At 42.0% G+C, this 27,024-nt stretch overlaps 2 protein-coding genes across 2 annotated transcripts; one reads left to right on the top strand and one right to left on the bottom strand.

The window, feature by feature from the left end:
- Positions 1–330: 330 nt before the first annotated feature.
- On the bottom strand, positions 331–864 carry LOC118647464. Its single transcript, XM_036292484.1, has one exon. The coding sequence runs from the start codon at positions 862–864 to the stop codon at positions 331–333; it is 534 nt and encodes a 177-aa protein (XP_036148377.1).
- A 20,019-nt stretch (positions 865–20,883) lies between these two features.
- On the top strand, positions 20,884–21,807 carry LOC118647463. The gene is made up of 3 exons (XM_036292483.1): positions 20,884–21,167; positions 21,342–21,510; positions 21,598–21,807. The coding sequence occupies exons 1-3, from the start codon at positions 20,884–20,886 to the stop codon at positions 21,805–21,807; spliced, it is 663 nt and encodes a 220-aa protein (XP_036148376.1).
- Positions 21,808–27,024: the final 5,217 nt, after the last annotated feature.

Here is a 27,024-nt window from a genome sequence, read left to right as displayed (position 1 = left end):
GCAGAATAAAGTTGCGGAGTTCCCTTCCGCCCGCCATGACGCAATACAGTAGAAATTACATGAATAAACGCGTATAAAACAAGTAACATAGAATTGATCGGAGAACGCTTAAATCTAACTTAGGAATTAACAGAAATAATAAATTAAAAAACGCAATTAGTTGCTCGACGCCTCGCTATTAATCGGAAGAACGCATAATTTAACAATCGGTCGTTGATACTCGGACGTGGCTGTTTTGACAGTAACCACACGGACTAATCTGTCAGAACCAGCGTGACACTGTGTCACTCGGCCAAGCTCCCACTTACACGGAAGTAGCATGGAGTTTCGTCAGAGAACGAGTTGACCGACCTGAATTTGCGGTTTGACTTGTCGCCATTTTGTTTGTTGTTGTAAGGTGGTAACGTAATCGTTATACCATAATTTCCAGAATCGCTCGGTGATGTGTAGCACGAGTTGCCATCGCGAAAGGCGGTTCTCGTTGAGTTGAAGAAGCGATGGTTCCGGATTTACAATAAGAGCGGATCCGACCAAAAAATGACCCGGAGTTAAACATTCGTAATCGTTTAGCGTGTTCGAGAGAGGCGCGATCGGGCGTGAATTTAAGCAGGCTTCGATCCTGCATAACAAAGTTGTGAATTCCTCGAAGGTGAGCTTATGAGTACCTAATACGCGACGCAAATGGGTTTTAACACTTCGTACGCCGGCCTTCCACAAGCCGCCGAAGTGCGAAGCAGACGGTGGAATGAAGTTCCACGTCACATTATCGGATGCGGTTAAATTTAAAAAATTAGGATCGCGCACAGCCGCTTTGGTCATCTCGCGATCAACTCCGACAAACGTTGTTCCGTTATCAAAATACATGGCCTGGGGAAGGCCGCTACGTGCGCAAAAACGGGAAAAAGCGTTTGAAAAAGACGAGGTGGAGTAATCTCCGACTAATTCCAAATGTATCGCTCTGGTTGAGATCTGCGGGACGATCTTGAAGACGGGAGAGATCTGCGGGACAATCTTATGTCGGTGCCGGGCTGCGAGAGATTGGCGAATTTTGCATCGTAAAACAATTACGATCGGAGGCGAAAAAAAGGGGGTGGTAGGAAATGGATCTCGAGACTTATTTGGGCATTGATTTGGACGTGCCCTTTTTTGGGCTTGTTTATTTGCATAGTTACCACGATGCATAGTTACCTACGGTGCAAGCAAACGAAAATTGCGCCCGTGAGGAGCTAGTGACAGCGCCGCGCGACTAGGTGCATCGAAGAAATGAACTACAAGGAGCTCGATGGCTGTCAGGAGCTCTCACTACTCGCGGATAAAACAGAGCAAATAAAAAGGAAATGTTAAAATTCTTAAGTAACTGTTATAGTCTCGAACAGTTTTCACTTATAATTATTTCCTGAAATGGATGTACGTACACACGCACTCGCACACAGTGTACATAGTTGTACTCTCCAGTCACATTATTACACAGAAATATAGAAAAAAAATTACGAATTATACTCGTTTTTTCGGTGTTTACAATCTTAGCCGCCATATTGGATTTCACTTTTTAGATAACAAACTAATATGGTCAAACGTTTCTAAATAATTTATGGGTATTAATAAATCGAATTATGATTGCTTGAATAAGAAAAAAATCGTAAAAAGGTGACTTTCAAAATTTTTGAGATTTAAGTGGCCATATTAAATTCGCTATGTTAAAAAAAATGTTTACACTGCATAGTCTTCAAGTACAACTAAAAAGTGCTTATGCTTCTAATCCAGATCCGTTATGATAAAGAAAATCCACTTTGAAAAGAATTTTACACCAAAAAATCATAGTAACTCGGGCTACGGTCCACTTGACGCTACAAACGTTTCGAAGCATTCTTTAATTGGTCAATTCGTAAAAATCTTTGTTTCAATTGGTCAATTAAACGCTTCAAAGCATTTGTAGCGTCAAGTGGACCGCAGCCTCAAATTACGATTGAATAAAAAAATTGTAAAAAATGAGAATTTCCAAAATTTATAACATTTAGGCACCATATTGGATCCGCTATGCTAAACAAATTTTTGCGCTGTACAGTCTTCAAGTGCACAACTAAAAAGTGCACGCTTTATGCAGTTTCGATCCTGATCCAAACCTGTTACTACCTGTTAATAAGGAAAATCTACTTAACACTTTAAGGACCAAATGGACACTTTTTCTATGCATATTTCATTGCCATAATTTTTTATGTTACAGCCCCAAAAAATTGTATAAAGGTCATTCCTTATATTTTTAGCTCACATAGAAATTGGCATCCAGTGGATGTCCAATGGACGTCCATTAAACCTCCATAAATCCATGGGACGTCTATGTCCATGGTGGAAGTCAGATGGACGTCCATTAAAGATCCAGTAAACTTCCATGGTTCCATTGGAGGTTTACCTCCATGGTAGAAGTTAGATAGACATCAATTAGGGATCCATTAAACATCCATAGCTCCATTGGATGTTTTCTTTTATGGTGGAAGTTGGATAGACGTCTATTAGGGATCCACTAAACTTTCATAGCCCTATGGAACATTTACTTCCATGATGGAAGTAAGACAGACGTCCATTAAGGATCCGTGAAACTTCCATAGCTCTATAGAACATTTGCTTCCATGATGGAAGTCAGATAGACGTCCATTAGGGATTCACTAAACTTCCATAGCTTTATGGAACATTTACTTCCATGGTGGAAGTTACCCAGACACGCTTGTCAGAATGAAAACTTTAAGAAAACTTTTTAAAGAAAACATTTATATATCTTGGAAATAATGTCAAAATGGTAACATTTATCAGATACGTTTACTAAGAGAGCTCTTTGAGATATTGAAGAGTTTCATTTAAGTTTCTTGAAAATGTTATCCTTATGACATCAGTTAAATGTCTCATAAAAGATATCACAATGCTGTCCGATTTTTGAGCCGTCCATGCGCGTCGTAGTTGACTCAGAAATCACACAATACTATATATAACATTCTGAATAAGAGATCCATTTGATATTAAAAAAAATTATCATAGATATAATGTTTTCAAAAATAACGGTTTGTCTACAATTACTGCGCACAAAAAATGCACAAAATCTAAATTTATCATATACTGAACAAAAACAGAATAATAAATGTACTATTCAATTTTTCTTAGAATATATGATCTATATAGTTAACCATCTAATTAACCATTTGAACGCTTCAAAATATTAATGCTAAATAGATCGCAATTTTCATCAAATTGTTAAGGTTATGGACCCGTGGGTTGAGTGCCTAGCGGGCGCGTCTCCGGGTGGCGGATAGGAGGTCGCCCGGATGAGAAACCTTGGTCCGGGCCTAAACCCCCGCGTGCCGGGGCGGACCGTCCGGGTAGTAACGGTTATAACCTGCCTCGGCGGAAGTAAAACCCTGCCCAGGGGTGGGGAAAGCCGATACCGCGGATCAACTTGACCCAAGCTAAGTTGGAAGCTATCGTGACGAGGGCTGCGTGGCACTAGGGAGGCAGTGTCTTGAACGATGCCTCTGGGGAACCAGGCGAAACCCCAGAGCATTTAGCCTTACCCACGCATGCGGGGCTCTGCGTGGGTGGACCGTATGTTTCCCTAGCTGCTCGTGGGAACAAAATGGAGGATGAAATTAAACTTAAACTTAAACTCTCTGAAGACACCCCGATGGAGGCTTCGACCGAGGACACCGGAAGGGTGGAAGAAGCGGGATCGGGAGCCGAACGGACCCCTAGGGGCACGGGAAGCACCGGGACCGCGGAGGGGGGAGTGGTTTCGAGTGCCGAGCGGGCCTCTGGGGGCACGGAAGGCACCGAAGCCGCAACGGACGAACCAGCAAAGGAAGAGGATCTTTGCAAAAAGAAACTCTCCGGAGCCGCGAAGAGGAGGAGGACTCGGGAGCGGAGGGGGGGGGCTCAGGCCCAGGCTCAGGCTAGGGCTAGGACTGGGATTGGGCCTCCGCCGGCCGTTCCGGGGACCTCTTCTTCCTCGTCCTCGGTTATCCTCCAGACGACAGTTAGGGGGCCTCAGGGTAACTCCGGCAATAAACGCCGGAAGGACCCCGATGGGACCCCACAATCGGCGGAAGGAGCGAAGAAGAGGCAGAGGGTCCAGGGGACCCATGCTTACGTGGACGCCGCGGACCCTCTGACGAGGGTGATTGTCGAGGAGAAGTACCCTGATGCTGCAATGACGGCTGAGCGGTTGGCGCAGCTGAGGGGTGCGGTCTTCAAAAAGATCCAGGGGATCCGAGAGGGTACCCTGCCCAGATTCGACAGCACCACTCTGAGGGGGGGGGGGCTGCGGTGGTGAGGTGTGCGGACGCGGAGTCCCTGAAATGGCTCGAAAGCCGGATCGGGGGCATCGTGCCGTGGGAGGACGCCAAGCTCAGGGTGACGGGACTGGAGGTGCTGCAAAAGCAGTACAGGGCTGCGGTGTGGGTCCCGGGACCTCCCGTGGGCGCGACTGCGGTCCTGGGGCTGCTGGAACGGTAGAATCCGGGGATTGTCACCTCGGGCTGGCGCGTTTATGCTGAGAATGTGGGGGCTACCTGCGAAGGTAGAAACCTCATTCTCGACATACCCCAGTTCAGCGTCAATAGGCTTAAGGCGCTGGACTTTAGGCCCCATCTTGGGATGGACCGGGTCACTTTTAAAGTGACCGGTCCATCCCAAGAGGGGGCGGGAAAGGGTAGGGAGGAGCCCAATCCAAAGGTCCTGTCTTCATAGTGGGCTTGACCGGGGTGGGCCTCACCCAAATCAACTTGCATCACAGCAAAGGAGCCTCGGCTGTTCTTGCCAGGCGCCAAGCTGGGGTGCACACAACCATATCACTGATACAAGAACCTTGGCTGGTCCGAGGCTGTATTAGGGGTCTGGCGGGGTGCGGTAAGCTGTTTAGGCCACCACACGAAAACCGGCCCAGGGCCTGTGTGGCCGTTAAAAAGCTGGAGAGCCAGCTATTGCCGGATTTCTGTTCCAGGGACTTGGTAGCAGTTGTGATTTAGGACGCCAGCGGGACCGGAATCAAGATGAGGATGGTAGTGGCGTCGGGCTACTTCCCACACGAGGAGGGCGATCCACTGCCATCGGACCGGGTGGTACGACTGGTGGAGTTCTGCCAAAAAGAATGACTTCCCCTCGTACTGGGGTGCGATGCGAACGCGCACCACATGGTGTGGGGAAGCACGGACACCAACAGGAGAGGAGAGAAGCTGTTGGAATTTCTGGTGTCTACAGACCTAGAGATTCTTAACAGAGGCAGGGAGCCTACCTTTGTCACTGCGGTGAGGAGGGAGGTTTTAGACCTAACCATCTGTTCAAGACAGATAGTGCAGGAGGTGACCGGCTGGAGGGTCTCTGACGAGCCCTCATTGTCGGACCACAGACAGATCACCTTCAGACTGGACAAGGTGCAAGCAAAGGTGAGAACAGTGAGGGATCCAAGGAGGGCGGACTGGGGCTTATTTTGAGAGGACCTGGCTGTCGGTCTCAGGGAATTTCCCAAAAGACATGGGACCCCGCAAGAGATGGAGCTGTGCGTCGAGCACCTGCAAAGGGTTTTCGTTGGCAGCTTTGAGAACAACTGTCCAGAAAGGACAGTGAGAAACACGAAGGAAGTCTTCTGGTGGAACCCCAAGCTGCAGGAGCTCAGGAGTGCTGCACGTTGTGCCTGGAACAGGGCCAGGAACACGGCCAGGCTGACTGGGACCTTCACCGAAGGCCTATAGAGACTCTGTAGTGAGGGCGAAAAAGGAGAGCTGGAGGAGGTTCTGCGAGTCGGTAGAGGGGATACCTGAAGCCGCTAGGCTCAGCAGGATCTTAGCCAGAGATCGGGACGCGGCTCTGGAGGCCATTCGGCTCTACGATGGGACGATGGCGTTTGGAGAGCGATGCCTAAAACACTTGCTGGAGTCGAACTTTCCGGGCTTCCGCGGAGGCCCAGAGGGAGACGTCCACCAGGGAAATTCAAATCTCCGTAGGGTACAAAAAGAAGACTGGTCTCTTGCGGCAAAAATCGTTGGGCCTGACAAGGTCAAATGGGCCGTAAGAGGTTTCAAGCCCTTTAAGTCGGCTGGGCCGGACCGGTCTTCCCGGCCCTGCTCCAGGAAGGGCTGGAGCAGATCACCGGGCCGCTCACGCGGACGCTAAGGGCTTGTTTGGCACTGGGCTACACACCTAGGGTTTGGAGGCAGGCGAGAGTTGTGTTCATTCCCAAAGCGGGAAGAACGGGTTACAGTTCCGCCAAGGATTTTCGTCCAATCAGCCTGACGTCTTTTCTTCTCAAGACGCTGGAAAGGCTGATGGATGTCTACATACGCGACGTGGTTCTACTGCAGCACCCGCTGCACGTGAATCAGCACGCGTATCGCACGGGATATTCCACAGAATCGGCACTTCACTCCGCTGTATCGTTTATCGAGGAGCAATTGGAGAGGAAGGGCTTCGTAGTTGGCACCTTTCTAGACATAGAAGGAGCCTTCAACAACACACCGCACGAGGTGGTGTGTGAGGAAGTTTCTCGCAGGGGCGTGCCGGAAAGAATCGTTGATTGGATCAGAAGCATGCTCGGGCGGCAGGTAACGGCCTCATTGGGAACAGTGAAGGTCAGTGGATGGGTGAAGAGAGGCTGCCCGCAAGGAGGAGTTCTCTCTCCACTATTGTGGTGTCTGGTGGCGGACAGACTGCTCAGGACGCTGAACGAAAGGAGCTTCTTTACATTAGGATATGCGGATGATCTGGCTATCCTGATACGAGGACCCTTTTTGGAGACGCTTCTGGAGCTCACGCAGAGAGCCTTAGAGGTGATTGAGGAGTGGTGTGGCGAGACTGGTCTGGCGGTGAATCCACTGAAGACCGGGCTCGTAATCTTCACTCGCAGATACAAGGTAGGCCCGGTGGAGGGGCCGGTCCTTGGGGGAACGAGATTGGTTCCAACCGTATCGACTAAATATCTGGAAGTGATCCTAGATAGGAAGCTGGCATGGAAGGAACATCTCGAGATCCGCTGTAGGAGTGTGTGCTCCTACTTCTGGATATGCAGAAGGACATTCGGGCAGACCTGGGGTCTCAAACCGAAAATGGTCCACTGGATATACACGGCGATACTCAGACCTAGGCTGCTTTACGCGTCTGTCGTATAGTGGCCAAGGGTGCTGGGAAAGACCGCTAAGTTAACGTTGGAGCACGTCAGAACTCTAGTTTTAAGAGGGGCTCTGGGGGCCATGCGGACCACGCCGGTGGCGGCGATGGGGATGCTGCTTGGCGTCGAGCCTCTCGATCGGGTGGTAGTGGCGGCTGCGGCGGCGGCGGCCTATCGCCTAAGGTGTGAATCAAGGTGGAAGGCAGGAGCCCTCCACACAAGATTCCCTGAAAGAATCCTATCGGGCACCATTTTTGCAATGGGACAGGATAGGAGGCCAGTGATTTGTACCTTCGAAAGAGGGTACAGAATAAGCTTCCCCGGGCGCTGAGAGTGGAACGGCTCTAAGGGACCGGTTCCTCGGGACGGGGACGTCTGGTTCACGGACGGCTCGAGAACGAGTGCGGGCTCTGGAGCTGATCTTTACTGCCAGCGCGACTGGGCAGGAATCGTCGTTCCGCTTGGCGAGCACGCTATGGTTTTCCAGGCGGAGGTGTTAGTCATCATGAGATGTGCCCAGAACCTATTAGAGTCTGATAGGGTAGGAAGGCGCATCCGGATTTGCTCGGACAGTCAGGCGGCGCTTAAGGCGCTTGAGGGTCCAAGAATTAACTCGCGACTGGTCTGGGACTGCAAGTGCGTACTGGACGAGTTGGCGGAGAAGAATGATGTTGGCCTAGTATGGGTCCCTGGGCACGCAGGGATCAAGGGCAACGAAATGGCGGACCTGCTTGCTAAGGAGGCGGCCGAAACAAGGCTGTTGGGACCTGAGCCGGCTGTAGGTTGTGCGGTGAAGAGGAGGAAACTAGCCTCCACATTCTTGGGAACTGCCCAGCATTGGTCGGACCAAGAACACGCCTGCTGGGCTCAGGTTTTCTGGAACCGAACCAGGTGAGGCAGCTGCCTGTGGGGGATTTGCTCCGCTTTTGAAAGGAAGCGGGGCCCCGCTAGGGCAGCTGATAACGGGGAGGCACAATGGACTCGGTCTGAGTGCCAAAGTGGGCTTCGCAGGAGGACCGCCCCCGTCACCATTATTATTATTATTATTATTATTAAGGTTATGGAAAAAGATAAATTTAACAATGAAATTAATAAGTAAATAAATTAATGCTATTTATTTTTAATGTTTTGCAAAATTTAATTGCTTTTAGAAAAAATAATATAATTGCGTCAGTTTATAACATCTAGAGCTACATTCCAAAACGTCGTTTCCGAGGAAAATTTTACTCGAAATATATACCCATACAGCACGGGGAGCTCCCGAGGAGCTCACGAAATTTTTCATAAGTTTTATTTAAGCTTCCAAAAAATTCGCACGCAGCTCTCTGGGAGTTGCTATGTCCGCTTTTGAGAGCTCCTTGAGAGCTTCATTTGAGCTCGCAGGGAGTTTATAAATCATGTTTTAAGAGCTCCCTGCGAGCTTCAAAATAATTCCCGGGAAGCTTTTATACAATTATTCCTGAGAGCTTCATCTAAGCTTGCAAGGAGTTCAGAAATTGTTTTAAGAGTTCCCTGCGAGCTTCAAAATAATTCTCGGAAAATTTTTATATAAGCTTCCCGGGAGCTCTTATGTCTGCTTTTGGGAGCTCCCTGAGAGCTTAGATGAAGCTATCGGGGAGCTTATATAGAAGCTTCGCGGGAATTATTTTGAAGCTTGCAGGGAGTTCTTAAAACATTATTTCTGAACTCCCTGCGAGCTTAAATAAAGCTTTCAGGGAGTTCTCAAAAGCGGACATAGGAGCTGCCGGAAAAAATTTTATTTTTATATTTTCTCAATTTTCGAAAGTTCTCTCTGAGTTGCGAAGGCCCACGAACCCTCTTCGTGTAACAAAAACAATATATATTACACTTTGCTGCTAGTGAAGTGTTAACTGCTAGGTAAGCCGTGAGTGATGATTTTCTTTTGTAAGCCTTTTGGAGTAAATTTTCTCATGAGAAGGAGGAGCGCCGTACCTTCGCCTAGTGGCGATCTTGCGAACTACTCGCGGCTATATAACTATACATGCAGTACATTAATTAATTTACCCGATATGTTCAATCTCTGGGAGTTTGTTTTGTCAAATTTTGTAAACTTCTTGAAAACTCAGCAAAACGAACTTCCTAGGAGCTTGTTTTGTCGAATTTTGTAAACTTCTCGGGAGTTCAGCAAAATGAACTCCCTGGGAGCTTGTTTTGTCGAATTTTGTAAGCTCCTCGGGAGCTCAGCAAAATGAACTCCCTGGGAGCTTGTTTTGTCGAATTTTGTAAGGTTTTCGGAAACTCAGCAAAACAAACTCCGTGGAAGCTTGTTTCGTCAAATTTTGTAAGCTTCTTGGGAGCTGAGCAAAATGAACTCCCTGGGAGCTTTGTTTTGTCAAATTTTGTAAGGTTCTCGGGAGTTTAGCAAAATGAACTCCCTGGGAGCTTGTTTTGTCGAATTTTGTAAGCTCCCCGGGAGCTCAGCAAAATGAACTCCCTGGGAGCTTGTTTTGTCCAATTTTGTAAGGTTTTCGGAAACTCAGCAAAACAAACTCCGTGGGAGCTTGTTTTGTCAAATTTTGTAAGCTTCTCAGGAGCTCAGCAAAATAAACTCCCTGGGAGCTTTGTTTTGTCAAATTTTGTAAGGTTCTCGGAAACTCAGCAAAACGAACTCCCTGGGAGCTTGTTTTGTCGAATTTTGTAAGCTCCTCGGGAGCTCAGCAAAATGAACTCTCTGGGAGCTTGTTTTGTCGAATTTTGTAAGCTCCTCGGGAGCTCAGCAAAATAAACTCCCTGGGAGCTTAATCGGAGCTTTGTGCTGTATGGGTAGTACACGTAACGTATTCTATATTACATCGAGTAAAATTTTCCTTGGAAAGGACGTTTTGGAATGTAGCCTAGGTATACCCTTACGGAAAAAACACTAAAAATAACACTTAAAAAATACTCAATTTGAGCATAATTTGGGATAAGGGGTAAACACTCAATTCAGTGTAAACTTGAGTGTTCGCTCTTTAATTTACTTTTAATTAGAGTGTTATTACTCTCAACTTGAATGTTTGCCATCTAATTGAGTGTTAATTTCAATGTTAATCCTAAATTTAAGAATAACACTGAAATTAACACTCAATTATATGGCAAACATCCAAGTTAAAAGTAATACTCAAATTAATACTCAAAGCCAGCTGAACACTCTATAGTTGAATGTTTCGGTTGAACTTGCTTTTCTTGCTTTTGTTTTTATTTAACATTTTCTAATCCAATGTTTGAAAGTGCACACTCAATATTAAGTGTATACCCAGATAGCCAAGCGAAATTAAACATATCGAGCAAATTAATGCACTGCATGTATGTTGTGAACTTGCTCACAATTTGCTGTCATTGTAATTTAACGTGGAACGAAGTTAACATCAGGAGAGCAAATAACCTTCATGAATTTATAAAATTATAAGTGCATGCATTGAGGAATAATAAACTTGTTACATTGACAGCAATTGTGCATGCATGTTGACAACTTGCCGTCAGTTTGTTGAATTCTAATGTAGAATTTTATATGATGTCAGAACAACAGACAGTTTGCGGAAACACCTTGGCTTTAGTTTGATAAAATTAATAGGGAATAAGTGATAGCAAAATAACAACACGTTGCCTTTCTTTGGCTATCTGGGTATCTTCAATAGATGTCGAGTGTACATCTCCAACGTTTCAGTGTTCACACTTTATGTTGAAAGTATACACTCATTTATTGAGTGTCATATCCAAATGTTGAGAGTATACTTTCAAATATTCAATATTTACATCCAAACTTTTGTATGAACACTTAATCATTGGGTGTACACACTCAATGTTCGAGTATAAACACTCAATCTTTAGTGTAAATACTCAAGATTTGAGCGTATACACCTAAATTTGGGAGTAAACTCTCAAAATCGAGTATTAACACTCAATTTTGAGTGTAAACTCTCAAAATTAGTGTTTTTTTCGTAAGGGTATGTAGACAATAACAAGTACCCACATCGATGAGTCAAGTTGGCGTAGCAAATAGAGTACAAGGTTCGTAATCCTAAGGTCCCGGGTTCAAAACCCACCAGCTGCAAGTAAGAATAAAATAAAATAATAAAATTTAAATTTAATTAATTAAGAAAAATTTGTCCTAAATTTAATATGTACTATTGATAAAAATATTTAAAAAAATGAAATTTTTATTTTAAATTTTTATTTTGTCAATCATCTACCGAGGCTCCATGAAGCCTCTACTAATGATCCACAAAACATCCGCCAGTCATCCACCGAGGTTTCGTGAAGCCTCTATTAATGATCCACGAAACGTCCGTCAGTCATCCATCGAGGCTCCGTGAAGTCTCTATTAATGATCCACACGTCTAATAGACCTCTTTGACGACCTCTAATGGAGGTCTAATGGACGTCCACAATGCGGAACTGTGGATTTCTAATGGCTCTATATTGGACGTCTAAAGGACGTCCACTGGAAGTTTAAACTTCCATGGCAGACGTCCATTAGACGTCTACTGGAGGTTTCATTTCTATGTGGGAGGATTGCTCTTTCAGATGCAGTTATCAGAATTTCGAAAATTTCATTTGTTTAAAAGTTACAGCTCGGTTTTCAACGAAAAATCGAAATTTTCACGAATTGTTTTTTATAAATTTATAATTTACTATGGTTTATGGTTTTTGAAAATCACCAAAACGTAGATATATCACGTCTTATGTGCCTAAGCTTTCAAAAGGCATGCAGCATTTTTTAAAATCAAGATAGTGAGCCAAAATGAAGGCAAATAAGTGGACATTTCTTGAATTTCTCTATTTCTGCTGAATTCTAATGCAGTTACAAATGAAAGATGTAGAACTTAGAAGATTTCTTGAATCAAAATTATTTGTTTTTTAGAAAAAAAATGGCTGATCCAAAATGGCGACTCAAAAGTCGTATTATGGTGGTAAAAAACCAACATTTGTTTAGAAAACCTGATTAATATCGTTGAACCCAATCAAAAAGTAGTTGCTTTTTGATTGGCACAAATGCACGTGCTTATATCTATGCAAGTATGTGTCTATGTATATGCGCGTGTGCGTATGCGTTTGCATTTATGCATTCACGGATACATGTATTTTTTTAGGTTTCTTAGCTGTCTACCCGGGAAAAAATGTATATATCTAATTATATATAATTTTGTATAACTTTGTAGATCTAATTATGTATGGATTTTGACCTGATCTAATTAGATACAAATAGATAAAATTGTTTATAATTATACATAATTAAATCAAATTATGTATACTTTATATGAACACGTAATTAGATATAATTATATGTTTTTAAATACAATTAGATCAAATTTTTAATGGGTCCCATTTAATGGATCACATTTTTTTGGTAAATATAGTAAATTAAAATATATTTTTATGAATAGAAGATTATTTATTTATACACGGAGAAAAATAATTTGCTGGCACAGCAAATTTTATGCTGTCCTAGCAAATTTCTACATGAACGAGCAAAATTCGCTAGAATAGAAAAAAGATTTTAAGAAAATAAATAAACCTGTAATTACATATAAATCTAACTGCGTCAGTAGTTAATACTATGACAGTTCTAACTACGGGGCTCCGAGGGGGGTGCGGGTGTGCGGGGGGTACCGGTAGGCGTGGGGGTATGACGTCACGCGGGGAGGAGGATCTCGCGGTGCGGAAATTGCTGACGCGGTATTTTCGGGTCCGCGACCCGGAGCGGGAGAGGGGGAATCGGGGTCCGCGACCGCCGCCGCCGCCGCCGCCGCCGCCGCCCGCTGCCAAGTGAACGAGAATGTACTACGTTATGGGTGGGAGCGAGAGAACGTGATGGATAGTATGCGATGTGTATGAGTGAGAACATGTGATGAGTGTAAGTGAGAGAGCATGCGGGAATATGGATGTAACGGGTGGGAAGGAGAGAACATGATGAATAGTATGCGATGTGTAGCATGCGATATGTGTGAGCGAGAGCGTACGATTGGCGGGAGCGAGAGAACGTGATGGGTAGTATGTGATGAGTAGTATGCGATGTATGGGAGTGAGAACGTATGATGAGTGTGAGAGAGTGAAAATATGTGTGTATTTAATGGGTGAGAGCGAGAGCGTGTGAGTGAGATGAGTGCAAGTGAAAGCGTGCGAGGGATGGGAGTGAGAATGAGAACGCATATTATATAATTATATATTTATATATATATTTATATTCATTATTATCATTTATTTATTTATATATTTACACCCAAACTTCGATATTATTATCTATTAGAGGACGCATGCCAAAAAGATGACGCAAGTCCCACACGTCGGCTTCACCACCAAATTGACCGCATGAACGTTCCAATACGTCATCATTCTGCGCTCTTAGCAGATCTCTTCTCCATCGTGTCCAGAATATTTTATTTATATTAATAAAGCCTCTAATTTGGATATCTTCTTGGTACAACCATGACTAGAAAAAAATTAACATTTTTTTAATCTTATAATTTAACAACTTTTTAAAATATAAATGTCTAAAAACTTACTTGATTACTTGTTGACTCGCGCACCGACAGTAACCCTCCTAAAGGGATGTTTATTGGAGGGCCAGGAAGTGGTACCCTCACACACAGCTCATTGTTAATAATAACACGCTGGATCGGCATCCCATCAACACACACGTACTAAAAAATAGAATATAATTATTATTTAATTTTTTACACTTCACATGCACATAAACTTGCACTATTACTTACACCGGTGACGGGATATGTGATTTGAATGTTCTGCATGTTGTAGTATTTGCGATAAAAATTTTTTTCACAAGCTCACTTTTCACGAACTGACTGCACCGTCGAGAAGCAGTAGACTAAAGATGTGCGTTACTCTCACTTGAGAGATGAATTTGAAAAAGCCGTGTCAGCTTTGTGGAATTTTTTTATCTGCACGCATTCTCATTTCAAAGCTTTATAATGCTGTCTTGGTTAACGTCTCAGTTAACATCTCGTTCGAAATAAAAACCGCATTAAACACTATTTAAGACTTACATCTATATCCTATTGAACCGCTATTGAACCACCAATGAACTACTATCGAACTGCATCATACAGATATCGAACCGATATTGAACTGCATCGTACAGCTATCAAACTGTATCATACAGCTATCGAACCGATATTGAACTGCATCGTACAGCTATCAAACTGCATCATACAGCTATCAAACCGATATTGAACTGCATCGTACAGCTATCAAACTGTATCATACAGCTATCGAACCGATATTGAACTGCATCGTACAGCTATCAAACTATATCATATAGCCATCGAACCGATATTGAACTATCACTTGTGAAATAAATTGAAAAAAGTTGTGTTAAAGTATAATTTTTTCTATCGTACGTGACTTCATATAATTTTTTCTATCGTACGTGATTTATCAACGAGATCGTCTTATATTATCTCGGTCAACGTCTCAGTCAAAGAGCATATTAAGATTGTAGTAGTAGTACTAAGATATTAAACATATCATATTCCATTTCATACATCTTCCTACATATATCTTATATCCATTTCATACATCTATATATCTTATATCTTATATGGGAAAAGGATAGAAAACATTTTATTGCATTTTATTTTTCTTTATTTTGAAAAAATTCCACAATTATTTTGATATTGTGACCACCAGTTATATATTTTAAATACATTTTGTAATGCACAATTCTTAATATGTTTTTCACATCGTATAGTATTACTAACATCTAGATTATTTAAAGATTTAATGTCTTCATAATCTGCATCCAAAGTCTTGATATATATCCCATCATCGGTATCAAGCATGTCCGTCAACCATTCTCGTTTCTGAAGTCCCTTAACGTATATGATAGTATTGCTGTCATCCGTATTACACACAGCAGATGTAATCAGACGTTTCGCCATGCTGTACGGTATCATCCCGTCTTTCCATTGCAATCCATGATGATATGCAATCAACCAAGAAGCACAAGACTTGTCGGATTTTGTAAGAACACGCCATGGCATGGGGCTAGCAAAAATATAATGTGCGAGAACAGTTCCTTTTTTCAGTACCGCTACTTCCTTTACGATAAATTTTTTATCGACAATAAATCCTTGCAGATCCACAAATGTCGGTACGATCATTATGAGTAACTCTTCAAGACTGTAATTTAATACCAAATATCTCAGTTTTTATCAGTTTAATGTTACATGATTTTGCGCACTACGTTGGACAACGGACAATATTCAATTACACGATCATGTAAAATGAGACAATAAGCGGTAGTATTCGCAGGAACATTTTCCTTGCAATCAAATTCTATGCGCACATCTACGGTAGCACTCTTGACGGATTCGTTTTGTCGCGAACAGTCAATGACTGCAAAAGGTCCTTTTTCCAGGAATGTGATTACATTTAGCAGTGTTTCACACTCATATCCATAATAAGATTTACCAAAACGTCGATATATGTCATATAGAATGGCATATCTAGATTTACGAAAGTCTAAATTCATATCGTCATACGGATAAAATTCAGAGTTTAAATAAAGTTTTACATTGGTTAAATTACAGTCGTCAAAGATCGTAACATCTTGAGACATGATATTTTTTCGACCTGTCTGCAGTGCGAAAATAACGAAGCGCGGTTTCTCGAGTTGAATTGCAGTTTTAACAGCCCATGAATGTTTCGTCGTACTCTGCAGCAAAGGATACTCATACAGATCCCAGGAGCGAAAACTCATACTTAGACATTGTCCACTCTCCAAAGCTCGCAGCAAAGATAATTTGTTGACTTCGTTTAACGTAACATGCGGCATTCGCCACTGCACTTTAAATAATTCAATTTCCGGTTGAGCCGTAGAATTTCCAACGATAGAATTGTTATCGTTGCGCGCTCGTATCAAAATCAATTCATGACGAGCGTTAACAATCACGCGTTTGTAATCTTCGCAAAAGCCTAATAATACACTAAGCGGTACGCAAAAGTTGAAGTATCCTTCCGGTAGGTTATACGAAAATTCCCATCCTGCATTCTGCATAATTACTGCTTTGTCATATGACAACGATACATAGTTCTTGAGAGTGCTGGTTATTCCAACGTTTCTGTTGCGGTCAATTTCCACACCGTTGAGTTCATATCGAATTTCATCAAACATGAACGCCACGCAATTATTTCCGAGATTTATCTCATCTTTATCCGTATCGTCTTTCTTCTTTACCAATCTTCCTTCGACGTAGAGAAAACTTTCACATGGTAACGTGTATAAATCCTGCTGTTGTATGGGTATCCTTATTTCATCGCTGTATCCAAAAGTGGTGTTGGCGTACGGATTGTACGTATGAGTCTCGATCTTGACGATGCTGTCGTCAAAGATCGGCTCACCTCCAATGTTCAAGATCTTAGACATCTTAGATATTTCGTACGATAAATCCCAATGATTTTAAAAATTCAACGTTTGACGCGGTGAGATTCTTTTTATCAGATGAGTGAATATTTTTAACTGTCTTACAATTTATTTCACACGGTCGAATATTCTTGATTGGTGTAAAAATTGTATCCTTCACTTGCTCATTCAACACGAGCATCTCACGTTATCGTCTTCGTACGTGTAATCTAACAGTAATCTCCTCTCCACGAAAATCGAGTAATTGACCGTCCTGATCCACAATGCGAATCGTCAAATCAGTAATGCTCCGTGCAACGATTGGAAGGTAAATGATCTGTGCAGGCGTTTCCGATATCTTATATCCTGGTGGCACCCTCGGCGAAAATTCGTGTATTGTGTGTACGCACTTGTCGTTGCTGTACGCACCCGCAGTCACGTTACATTCTATGCGAATAATGTTTACGTTTATGATATTTATAGGTGCATCCGATTCATGCCACATTCGCGATTCAAGAATACGCGATGAAAATCCCAACAGCGATCCAACGTTGTTAGGTTTAAAGAAATTTATCTGATAAGCACACATAATCTCACTCTTCATTGTATTGTTGTTAGCACGAATCACCACCGGATATTCGCTTTCTTCTTCATCTTCTTTGTGAAACGTTCTCTTTTCCACAACATTGGAATGAGATTGTAAAATTGTGCGTTTCAAATATCTATCTATATCACGCAATTCATACGATCCTTCGGGAATTGTAATTTCCTTGTTGTCTTTGTCATAATAAAATTTGTTATTCGACGAATTTACATTAGGTATGGTATAGTATGTTTCAAAATCTGTGAGACCGAGCTCATAATCGCCATCGCTCAAATCTACGGCTGGAAAATAGCTTACCGCGAGGATGCTACTCTTGCCAGTTACCGTAAACGTCAGTGACATGTTGAAACGAATACTGAGTTAAATTGCATAATGTTAGCCTTTAAATTGATTACTAACTGTTTGAAGAAAACGCAGACATAGTTGGCCACAGTTGCTTTGATCATAACGTTGATAAGGCGTGTGATTATACTCGATCCGCGTTACATCTAAATATTGCACCAGTTCTTTCGGTGGTCTAAGATTGCCGAAACTATCAAAGTATATAGCGCGATTTCCTCTCTTTGCATATGCCACCCAGTGTGTACCTGATCCTTCAGCGTTATCTAAATTTACAATACCGCTCTCGTTTCGATATGCTCCAACCGTTGGTAATGCTGTACGCATAAAAATTCCTCTAAAGTGTGGAATGCTCATACGTTTCGCTAACTGTAATAATTGTATGTTGGTAGTTGCACCTTTTGGCATTTTTAACGTCTTTTTGACGTTTTTTTTTTTTTCGTCGACACTCCTTGTCCACGCTTATATGGAGCGAGATAAACTCCATGACCTTCCATGACACGATTATGACGTTTCAATTCGTTCAGCTGACGCTGTGCTGCCTTGTTATCATTCACAGCCTTCGCAACTCCCGCCGCTCCACCGACCAACGACCCGAGAACACCCAACAGCGGTAGAATGGGTAAAACACCACCGCGTTTCGCTACCGGAAGTATTCGTTTACTCGTTCTCAGAAGTATTCGTTTACTCGCTCTCTTCTTTTTATCACTTTTTTTCTTTTTCAAACCCATACCGATTTTTGTCTTAGTTTTCATAGCTGCCCAAACGGCTGCTGCAGCAGCTCTTTCTCCGAAAGTCGAATCGTTCGCTGTAATGCGTTTTCGCGCTTCCGCAGCGAGTATATTATCAGCTGCGTGTCTATCGGTGAGTTCGTTGCTCTGGGAGTATGCAATGTCGTGTTCGCGACATGCCGCGTCCAACGGATTAATACCCCGATCACCTCTGGCCAATCGCTTTTTCAACCTAGTACCTGGACCGCAAAATTGATATCCTGGTATGTGCAGTTCGAAAGGAAGCGCATTTATCACACGATTTAACAAGCCGCGACCTACCGCTGGCATTCGCGACAATTCTTTATCAACGGTGCGGGGCCGTCGATGTGCGTCTGGTGCAACGATTGATTGTAATGTTCGTAGCAACGACGATGGCTTCGAATCTCCGTATCAGCCTTTATGTGTTTTATCAGAGTATAGAGGGAGAAAATATGCGGTTCGTACAACATTCACCAGCGATTAAAGTAACAAATTTCGATGACAGAATAATGTCCAAAAGAAAAATAAGGAGGCATGGAAACATGTTGCCGAGTTCTATACGTGGTATAATTTGCGGTCCGTCAAATTGTGGCAAGACAAACGTATTAATAAGCTTGTTGGAAAGTCCGCATGGAGTACGTTTTGAGAATGTGTATGTGTACTCGAAATCATTACAACAACCGAAATATCTGTATTTGGAAAATTTATTGACACCGATTGAAGAAGTTAGTTATTTTGCATTTGCCAATAACTGTGATGTCATTCAACCGAGTGAAGCGCTTCCGAATTCCATTTTTATCTTTGATGACGTGGCGTGTGATAAGCAAGATACGATAAGAGACTACTTTGCAATGGGGCGACACGTGGATGTCGACTGCTTCTATCTCTGTCAGACGTATGCAAAGATACCGAAACATCTTATACGCGACAATGCAAATTTTCTAATTTTATTCAAGCAGGATGGTACCAATCTAAAACATGCGTACAACGATCATGTAAATACCGACATGTCTTATGAGGATTTTAGCAATTTATGTCATACTTGTTGGCAACAAAAGTATGGATTTTTAGTGATAGATAAGGATAGCGCACTCGCCGATGGACGATATCGAAAAGGATTTAATGACTTCGCAATACCATAAAGCAGTTAGTTGTTTTTGATACGTTGACCAAGTAGCGTTTCTCAACATGGATAACACAGATAACAATATGGATCGTGAGAAGATTGTGAAAGAGATTGCGAAAACAAGTGATTCAATTCGTAAAAAATATCGCGCTTTGAAAGCGGGTAAAGTGCAAGAAGAAATGGCGTTGGAGAGACACTTTAAGCCCATTGTCGAACCATTAAAACAGATTGTTGAAAACACTATTGGTGATGTATCAGATCCGATTAAGAATGAATCGTTCTTCTCGGGGGAAGACGAATACGCAGAACCAAAACCCAAACGAAAGCGATCAAACGCTTCGTTTAATTCTATAATGACCTCTACTCCTGTTAAAAAAATGAGACGATCAAAAACTGTACCAACTAATTTGAATGAAACATCGCAAATACTACATGATAGTGATTTATCGTACAGTCATGTACCTTCCGTCGAAGACGTTTTTGAAATAGCAGCCAATGAACCGCTTGTGACGTCTATTCGACAACAATTGGAAACGCGAGAGGGACGTGAAAAGTTGCACATGCACTATGGTCCATTAGGTCAAAAATATATGGGGGCTGTTCTGAGTGGTAAAAAACCAGTCATTATAGATACTGTTTACGGAGTTTACTTCACCGACTTTGGAACGATGCTCGGCGATAAACGCATCGACATACATAAGAATGATAACATAGTTATAGATGGTAAAATATACACGGGAACGCCTGGTCTGTACGAATTAATTTTCATGAAAATGCCCAACATGTACACGAATAATGACCTGCAAAATTATAAAAACATTTTATTGGTGACAAATGCATATAGACGAGGACATATTGCACATAATCAAGTAATGGGTAACAAAGGGTCTAAATATAAAAATATAATTGCACCCTTAGTAACAGACGCAAAAGTTGGACAAGGTTTATCAAGCGCTATTACATTAAATAATAACAAGATCGATTATGTTCATTGGGATGATCCCAACGAGCTTGTGGATCGCCTTCGATTGCTCGAGGCCTCACACCAGGCAGGGCACAATGCTCACGACAACGAGATTCTATCAATTATCGAGGAACTTCGCGAGGCTGGTTTTATTATAAATTAAAACTGCGCGAAACAAATCATTTAGTCAACATCGAAATGTCAATCAACAAGTTTGGAACATCACTCGGAAGAGGTGGTGCGGAACCATATTATCAATGGAGCGGATTAGTCAGAAATTACATGCGTGATAACGCTCTTTGCATGGTTGTCACCGATTTTGATGCAAAGTCGTGCAAGATTCGACGTTTAGCGTTACCTGTAGATGATAGTGATGCAGCCAATAAACGATACGTGCAACAAACTGTGAAAATTTTAAAGGATCGACAGGATGAAATCGAGAGGAAGATTGAGACACTTCAAAGTAAGGTTGAAATTACAGCTCATACGCTAAACGAGATTCAAAGACAGCTCGACGCAGTAACTCATCGTGCAGAGTAAAAAAGTTAGTACGTTGAATATATGCACCATTTACATGTCATACTCTGAACATGTCTGAGAAACAATTGTTGGTTGAGGAGTTGCATGCTCCGGCGAGAAGAAATTTTTCTCGAAGACGCGTCATAGTTCACGGATACGATGACCTGTGGCAGGCGGATGTGGTTGAGATGCGTCCTTACACACGATTTAACCGAGGTTATCACTACATACTCACCGTTATCGACGTGCTGAGCAAGCATGCATGGGCTGTACCGCTGAAGGCCAAGAGCGGTAGCGAAGTTGCTATTGCGATTGCAAAGATAATTCAGAAAGATGGCAGATGTCCGAAAAATTTGCAAACAGACAAAGGAAAGGAATTTTATAACACCAACGTGCAGAAACTATTAAATAAACATAATATCAATCATTATTCTACATACTCTATAATGAAAGCATCAGTTGTCGAACGCTTTAACCGAACATTAAAAAACGTCATGTGGAAACAATTTACACTCAATGGAAATTATAGATGGATTAATTTGCTGCCACATCTCATGTCAGAGTACAATGCACGAAAGCATCGAACTACTGGCATGCGACCCATCGATGTTACGCCTGCAATCGCTAAAAAACTCTTAACCACGGTGTATAGTCACATAAAAATTGCGGCACCCGCGCGATTTAAAGTCGGTGACTCGGTGCGTGTCAGCAAATTCAAAACTGTTTTTGAGAAGGGTTATACACCAAATTGGACTACGGAGATATTTAAAATTATTAAAGTACAGCGTACCAATCCTGTGACATATGTACTGGAAGATTCCTCTGGAAAACCTATCGCTGGAGGATTTTACGAATATGAGCTGCAGCGTGTTGCAAATCCTGACGTGTATCTCGTTGAAAAAATATTGCGCAGAAAAGGAGATGATATTTATGTCAAGTGGCTGGGATTCGATGGATCGCATAATTCATGGATACATAAAGACACTGTTATTTAATCCAATAAAAATTGTTTTTATTATATTCACATAAAAGTACAATTTAACAAATACATTATTATATTAATTTTATATTATGTGAGATTTCTTTATCATCCTTTCCTTAATACATTTTTATTAATACATGTTTTTAACATAAAAATATATATATAATTATTTTTAATGTGCATGTAATTTAAAAGCTATATAATGTTAAAGATATTATAGTGGTATTCGATAATGTCCCCACGGTAACGTTTCAACTGAATCGGGTATAAGGTATCTCTTGTCATCATATGGACTTGGAGCGATTTTTGTTTCGGACACCGTATATACTTTATGTAGCTTGGATCTTATACATGATTGGCTACGCGTCATCTCGATCTCATCTCTCAAACACTGGGTATAATCATCAAATGTTATGGTTCGCGTTACTACATTATTCTTGACACCTTTCGCTTTTTTAGTGTCCTTCTTTCCATCTACCTTTAACGCATACATCTTTGCTCTAAGTCCAACGAACTCAGTCATTATCACGCCATTATTCTCATCTTTCATCAAGCCCGGAACTTTTTTATTCTCGAGAGGCATACCGTACGCGTTGTCGACCGGATAATCGCTTGTGTCGAACCTAGCAATATCACGTTTCATCGTCTCGTAAATATCCTCGCACTCGACGAGGTATATGAGACTGTCGGTGTCAGTATACATGACTCTACATTTGTCACGATACAGAGGTAGCATGTACTCGTGGTGAAATTCATATAGACACGTCTTAGAAATATCTAGGATACACATGCCTACATAAATCGGCTTATATAATTTCACCTCGAGTTTTCTAAGTTCAACGGCGATTAAATTTTCTGCAAAAACACTCCGACTATGAAAATTTGGTTTCGCGATCATTGTCTCCGCACCATACCGTCCCACCCATTTTGTCAACAACTTAACGTCAACATGATTGCGCACATTCTCCATGGTTTTACCAAACACCGCATTATTCATTAATTTATACAAGTTTTTTTCGAAATCATTTTTGGCGAGTGTCCGGAATCGTGTATTTAACTCTATGTATTTACAGAGCCATGGAGATTGTGCGAATTGTAATATACGGTGTATCTTTGCTATACGAAGACCGTGACGCATGCACTGCTGCAGGTTGCGGTAATGTATGACGTAACGTTCCTTATCATACAGCGTAGCGAGAAGTTTACATTCACGCTTGCCTGGCGGTTTATCGCGTGTTGGGCAGAAAGATAGGTCAGCGTGCTCGTCGTGAAGGTCTCGGGGATACTCGAGATCAACTTCGAGAATGTATCCCGTTGGTGAATCAGCAGCGATCGCATTTATGTCAAAATTCGAGACTTCGATCCATTGAAATTCCCCATATGGCAGCGGCTGACACATCGCCCAACCATACAAATTATTAACGTCAAAATACATAAGATATGAGGATGGTTTCGATGGGTCGTACGTCTGCATGTATTTGTTGTTAGCCTGTGCATATCTGCCTGAACATTGACTGAGACCGCCGCGTATACCGCGTTCGATGAACATTACCATGTCAATGTCAGTAAGCAGTTCGAAAGTAATTTTTGTATATTTTAACATAGCGTCCCACGTGTATCCGGGGAGAGTGTAATAATGTGCTGGATCGAGACCGTAACTTTCTAAGCATTTATCGCGAAAATTTTCAAAAATGTCAGCTAACAATAACACATCCGTTTTCAAATATAGATCGCTGTATTCACCCAACGTTTGAACGGAGAATCGCTTCCAGACATTCTCAGCGTGCATGTAATCGCTCTCGGATACAGTATCAGAGGTCAGGGAACTGAAAAATGATTCGCGCGGCGGTAAACATGTGTCCTGCAGCTTGTTCACGCAGTCAACGTACTCATACGGAAATACACCTTTTCGTGTCAATAAATCAAAATCCTCATCAGATAAGTGTAAAAATTCGGAACGTACAATTTTTAATTTTTCTTTGCCTAGAAATGATGCCAATTTTTCGAGACTAGTATTTAAAAATTTATATGAATCTATGAACCGTAGTTTTATGTAATTGTGTGGATCTAATTTATCGGCTGTGTCTACGACATGTTTTGTAAAAGAAATGTACTTTTCTTTCGTGATGGGAAGTACGTCAGTCTTCCCTTTGAACGCTGTGGCTATTTCCTTAATAATGAAATGCGAATCGTATCCAGATAAGTTATGAAAAATAATAGGCATGTATGATGCATTTCGATAATTTAAATTACAGAGAGAATGTGCAGGACCGCGGTAACGACCAGTCAAATGACAATGATCGCGCACCCGCGTATCATCCGACGCGAATGGCTTATCGCAGATATGACACCGCGTCGCGCTATGGTATGCCTCCAATTGTTCCTCTGATAACGTTTCCATGGGGATATTAGTTGATAAACGAGTCTTAACATTATACGCTAATTTTTCAAGTTGTTTAGTGAACCATGCGACGCAATCTTTATCGCGACGAAACCGGTACGTGGATAACGTGTCATCGTATGAGCATCGCACGTAATACCCGATGCTGAATACCTCATGTTGTTGATATGTGTATGACGCTTGCTCTGTATCATGTTGCGTCTTCCGCAGCACACACTCGAGGTCCGCGTAGACGATAAAGGGCACTCGTTCCTTGTGGTTTACATTCTGGAAATTTAACCACTTGTCGTCTTCAGCGGGCAATGTGATAGCGCAGTCGTTCATCCTCTGACAGTCTACAGTGTGTGATTGCAACCTCTCGCATGATGAAAAATAGTGCAAGCACCTGTAAAAATAATTTTAAAAAATTTTAATTAATTTTTTTTGCTGGATCATGTGAATTTTTTAAACATATTATACATACCGATCGCAAATGTATCTTTTTCCATCATGTTTGCTCAGTTGGGAGCTGATGAGGCGGGACAGATTTTTTATCCAGACAAAGTGACCCACGCTGTCTTCGTGCGGATTTTGTACGTATAATAAATTGACATGCTTCTCTTTCATTGGAGAGCCGCAGCGGAAGAATCTTTAGCATTGCCATTTCCTTTTTCATCCCGTAGACGTTGATCGATATATTGTTAAGACTCTCAAATTTTCCAATGTCCTTTACTGTAACGGGAAACGCAATGTCATCAAACTTTAGGACTGTTGTATAATGTGGATATGATGATTCCAATCCTGTGTTTCTTTCAGCAGGATGTAGAGCGGCAACCACTGACCATGCGAAGCATGCATTGTCCTTTGAATTAACGTTCACTACTGCACGCTTCATCATTATTTCTCGCGGTAATGTCACGTAACACCCCGCGTGTAGAGGATTGTACTTATTTATATTTAGAATCAAATTGAGAATTCGCGATAGCGCCCACCCACTATCTCGTTCTTGAAACTCTTCAAGTGATGCTAATGTGGGTTCGATAACGCGTCGCTCGTACCACTCGTCCAAGTCCGACGTTTGGAATAGTTCACAATTTTTAGTGTTTATACTTTTGTTGGCACGTTTATCACCCGTTACAAACACGCCGTTGAATGCTGTATTCACTTTTACACTGTTGTATTCCTCTAGAGCGTCCCGCACTCGCTCGAGCACTATACCGCCTGCGTCTTCTAAAAACGTTTGCGGTTCAATATAGTTTGTATTTATCACTGCACCTGTCTGAATGCGATTCTCGAACGCTGTATCTATCTCTCGCCACATAAGTTTGTTCGCGTTATTACTAGTGCTCGCGTAATTACCACCTACATGCACGAAACGTCTTTGTAATTGTGTCTTTTCACCTTCGAGTCGCGCGATCCTCGCCACCAACGATTGCCTTTGTCCGATGGCAAACCGAGGACGCTTTATGCGGCTATGTTCCTCAAGCTGTTGTATAATCTCATCACATCGCTGCAACCACATAAAACACTCGCCCAAAGTAGTGACTCCATTTGCTTGCTCCAACAGCTCGCGTTCCACTTGCTCGAAATTATTCTCCATTTTTATCACTGTTGTCTTTTATCACTGTTTTAAAACAACACCATACAATCTTCAACAGGACACTCGCATATAGTTTCGTAGCACCTAATGCAGAATCGAAATTTGTCTTGAATTTCAAACTGCATTAGCTTGCTTTGTCTTTCACACCGAATATAAAAACATATCTCCTTCTCTTGCTCAGACAGAACGTATTCATCCTCATCATTGTTCAAAAGGTTTGAAAATTCGTGGTAAGTACGCAGCATTTTCTCTACATAGGGATTCTCAGTATTATAAGCAAAGTGGGACGTTATTGCTATCACTTCGATATACCTTCCAACACCTGCTGGTATCTCAATGAGATGGTAACAGCATTCCTGAGTCTTTTCTACGATTTGTTTTGCTATATCATATTCATTTTCATCGGTGTCAACCGAATTGAGTATCTCTTTATATAATTTGTGCTTCATATGATGAGGCCAGTTATCAACAAATTGGTCGTGTATGTAAACTTCCTGTATTATGGTGCGTTCATGCGTTCCGCGTAAACCGAGTTCTCGATCACGTAGAAATTGCACTGGTGATATTCTCTGCACATCCTTTCGTTTTTCGGAATCATCATTATTGTTAAGGACATAAATGACATCTTCTACGATATCGTCATTCATGTTATAATAATCTAGTTTTTATACTAAGAAGTCTCTACTGTGCGCACACTGAACACATATTGCACTAAATTATTACTCCGGATTGATGACGGTTTCAACTTGCACTCGGATCTTAAACTTCGCATCAAATGCGATATTATGCGCTTCCCGACCGCTTATATATTTTTTATAACTCTTTATTTTCTTTGTCTTAACATCGGTGCTTGACCTCTGCAAGATTTGCATTATTTGAATGTGCGATTCTGAATGATCTCATCAAGAAAGTATCAAATGATTTATGTACGTGCCTAAAACATGTTTTTGTTACAGCAGCCGTACATCGGCGCTTGACCTCTGAAACATTAGTCATCCTTGAATGTGTAAAGTTTGAAATAGTGATTGTCCCCTCTACTGAGATGTGTGAAAAAATATGTGATTGTCCCCTCTACTGAGATGTGTGAAGGGTGTGCAATATAAGAAGAGTTCTGACAACGGTATCACATCAGTTAATCAGTGGAATACGGACGGTAAAGTTCCAATCTTGCATTAGTTAATCAAAAGAAGTCGGAGTTTCCCTGAAAATGAACTATTACGTTCCGATTCAGCAGAATGAAACGTGCGATA

The sequence above is a fragment of the Monomorium pharaonis genome, chromosome 9 (genome assembly GCF_013373865.1).
Source record: "Monomorium pharaonis isolate MP-MQ-018 chromosome 9, ASM1337386v2, whole genome shotgun sequence".
In the NCBI taxonomy this organism is placed as follows: Eukaryota; Metazoa; Arthropoda; class Insecta; order Hymenoptera; family Formicidae; genus Monomorium; species Monomorium pharaonis.
Note: the sequence above shows the minus strand (reverse complement) of the source record. Positions and strands in the feature narration are given on the sequence as shown.

Bases quoted from the DNA above. Each gene is read 5' to 3' on its own strand.
- LOC118647464 (XM_036292484.1), bottom strand. From the start codon at position 864: ATGTATTTTGATAACGGAACAACGTTTGTCGGAGTTGATCGCGAGATG.
- LOC118647463 (XM_036292483.1), top strand. From the start codon at position 20,884: ATGTCTGAGAAACAATTGTTGGTTGAGGAGTTGCATGCTCCGGCGAGA. The intron at 21,168-21,341 runs GCAAACAGACAA...TGGAAATTATAG, and splicing joins GGCAGATGTCCGAAAAATTT to ATGGATTAATTTGCTGCCAC. The intron at 21,511-21,597 runs GTGCGTGTCAGC...ATTAAAGTACAG, and splicing joins GATTTAAAGTCGGTGACTCG to CGTACCAATCCTGTGACATA.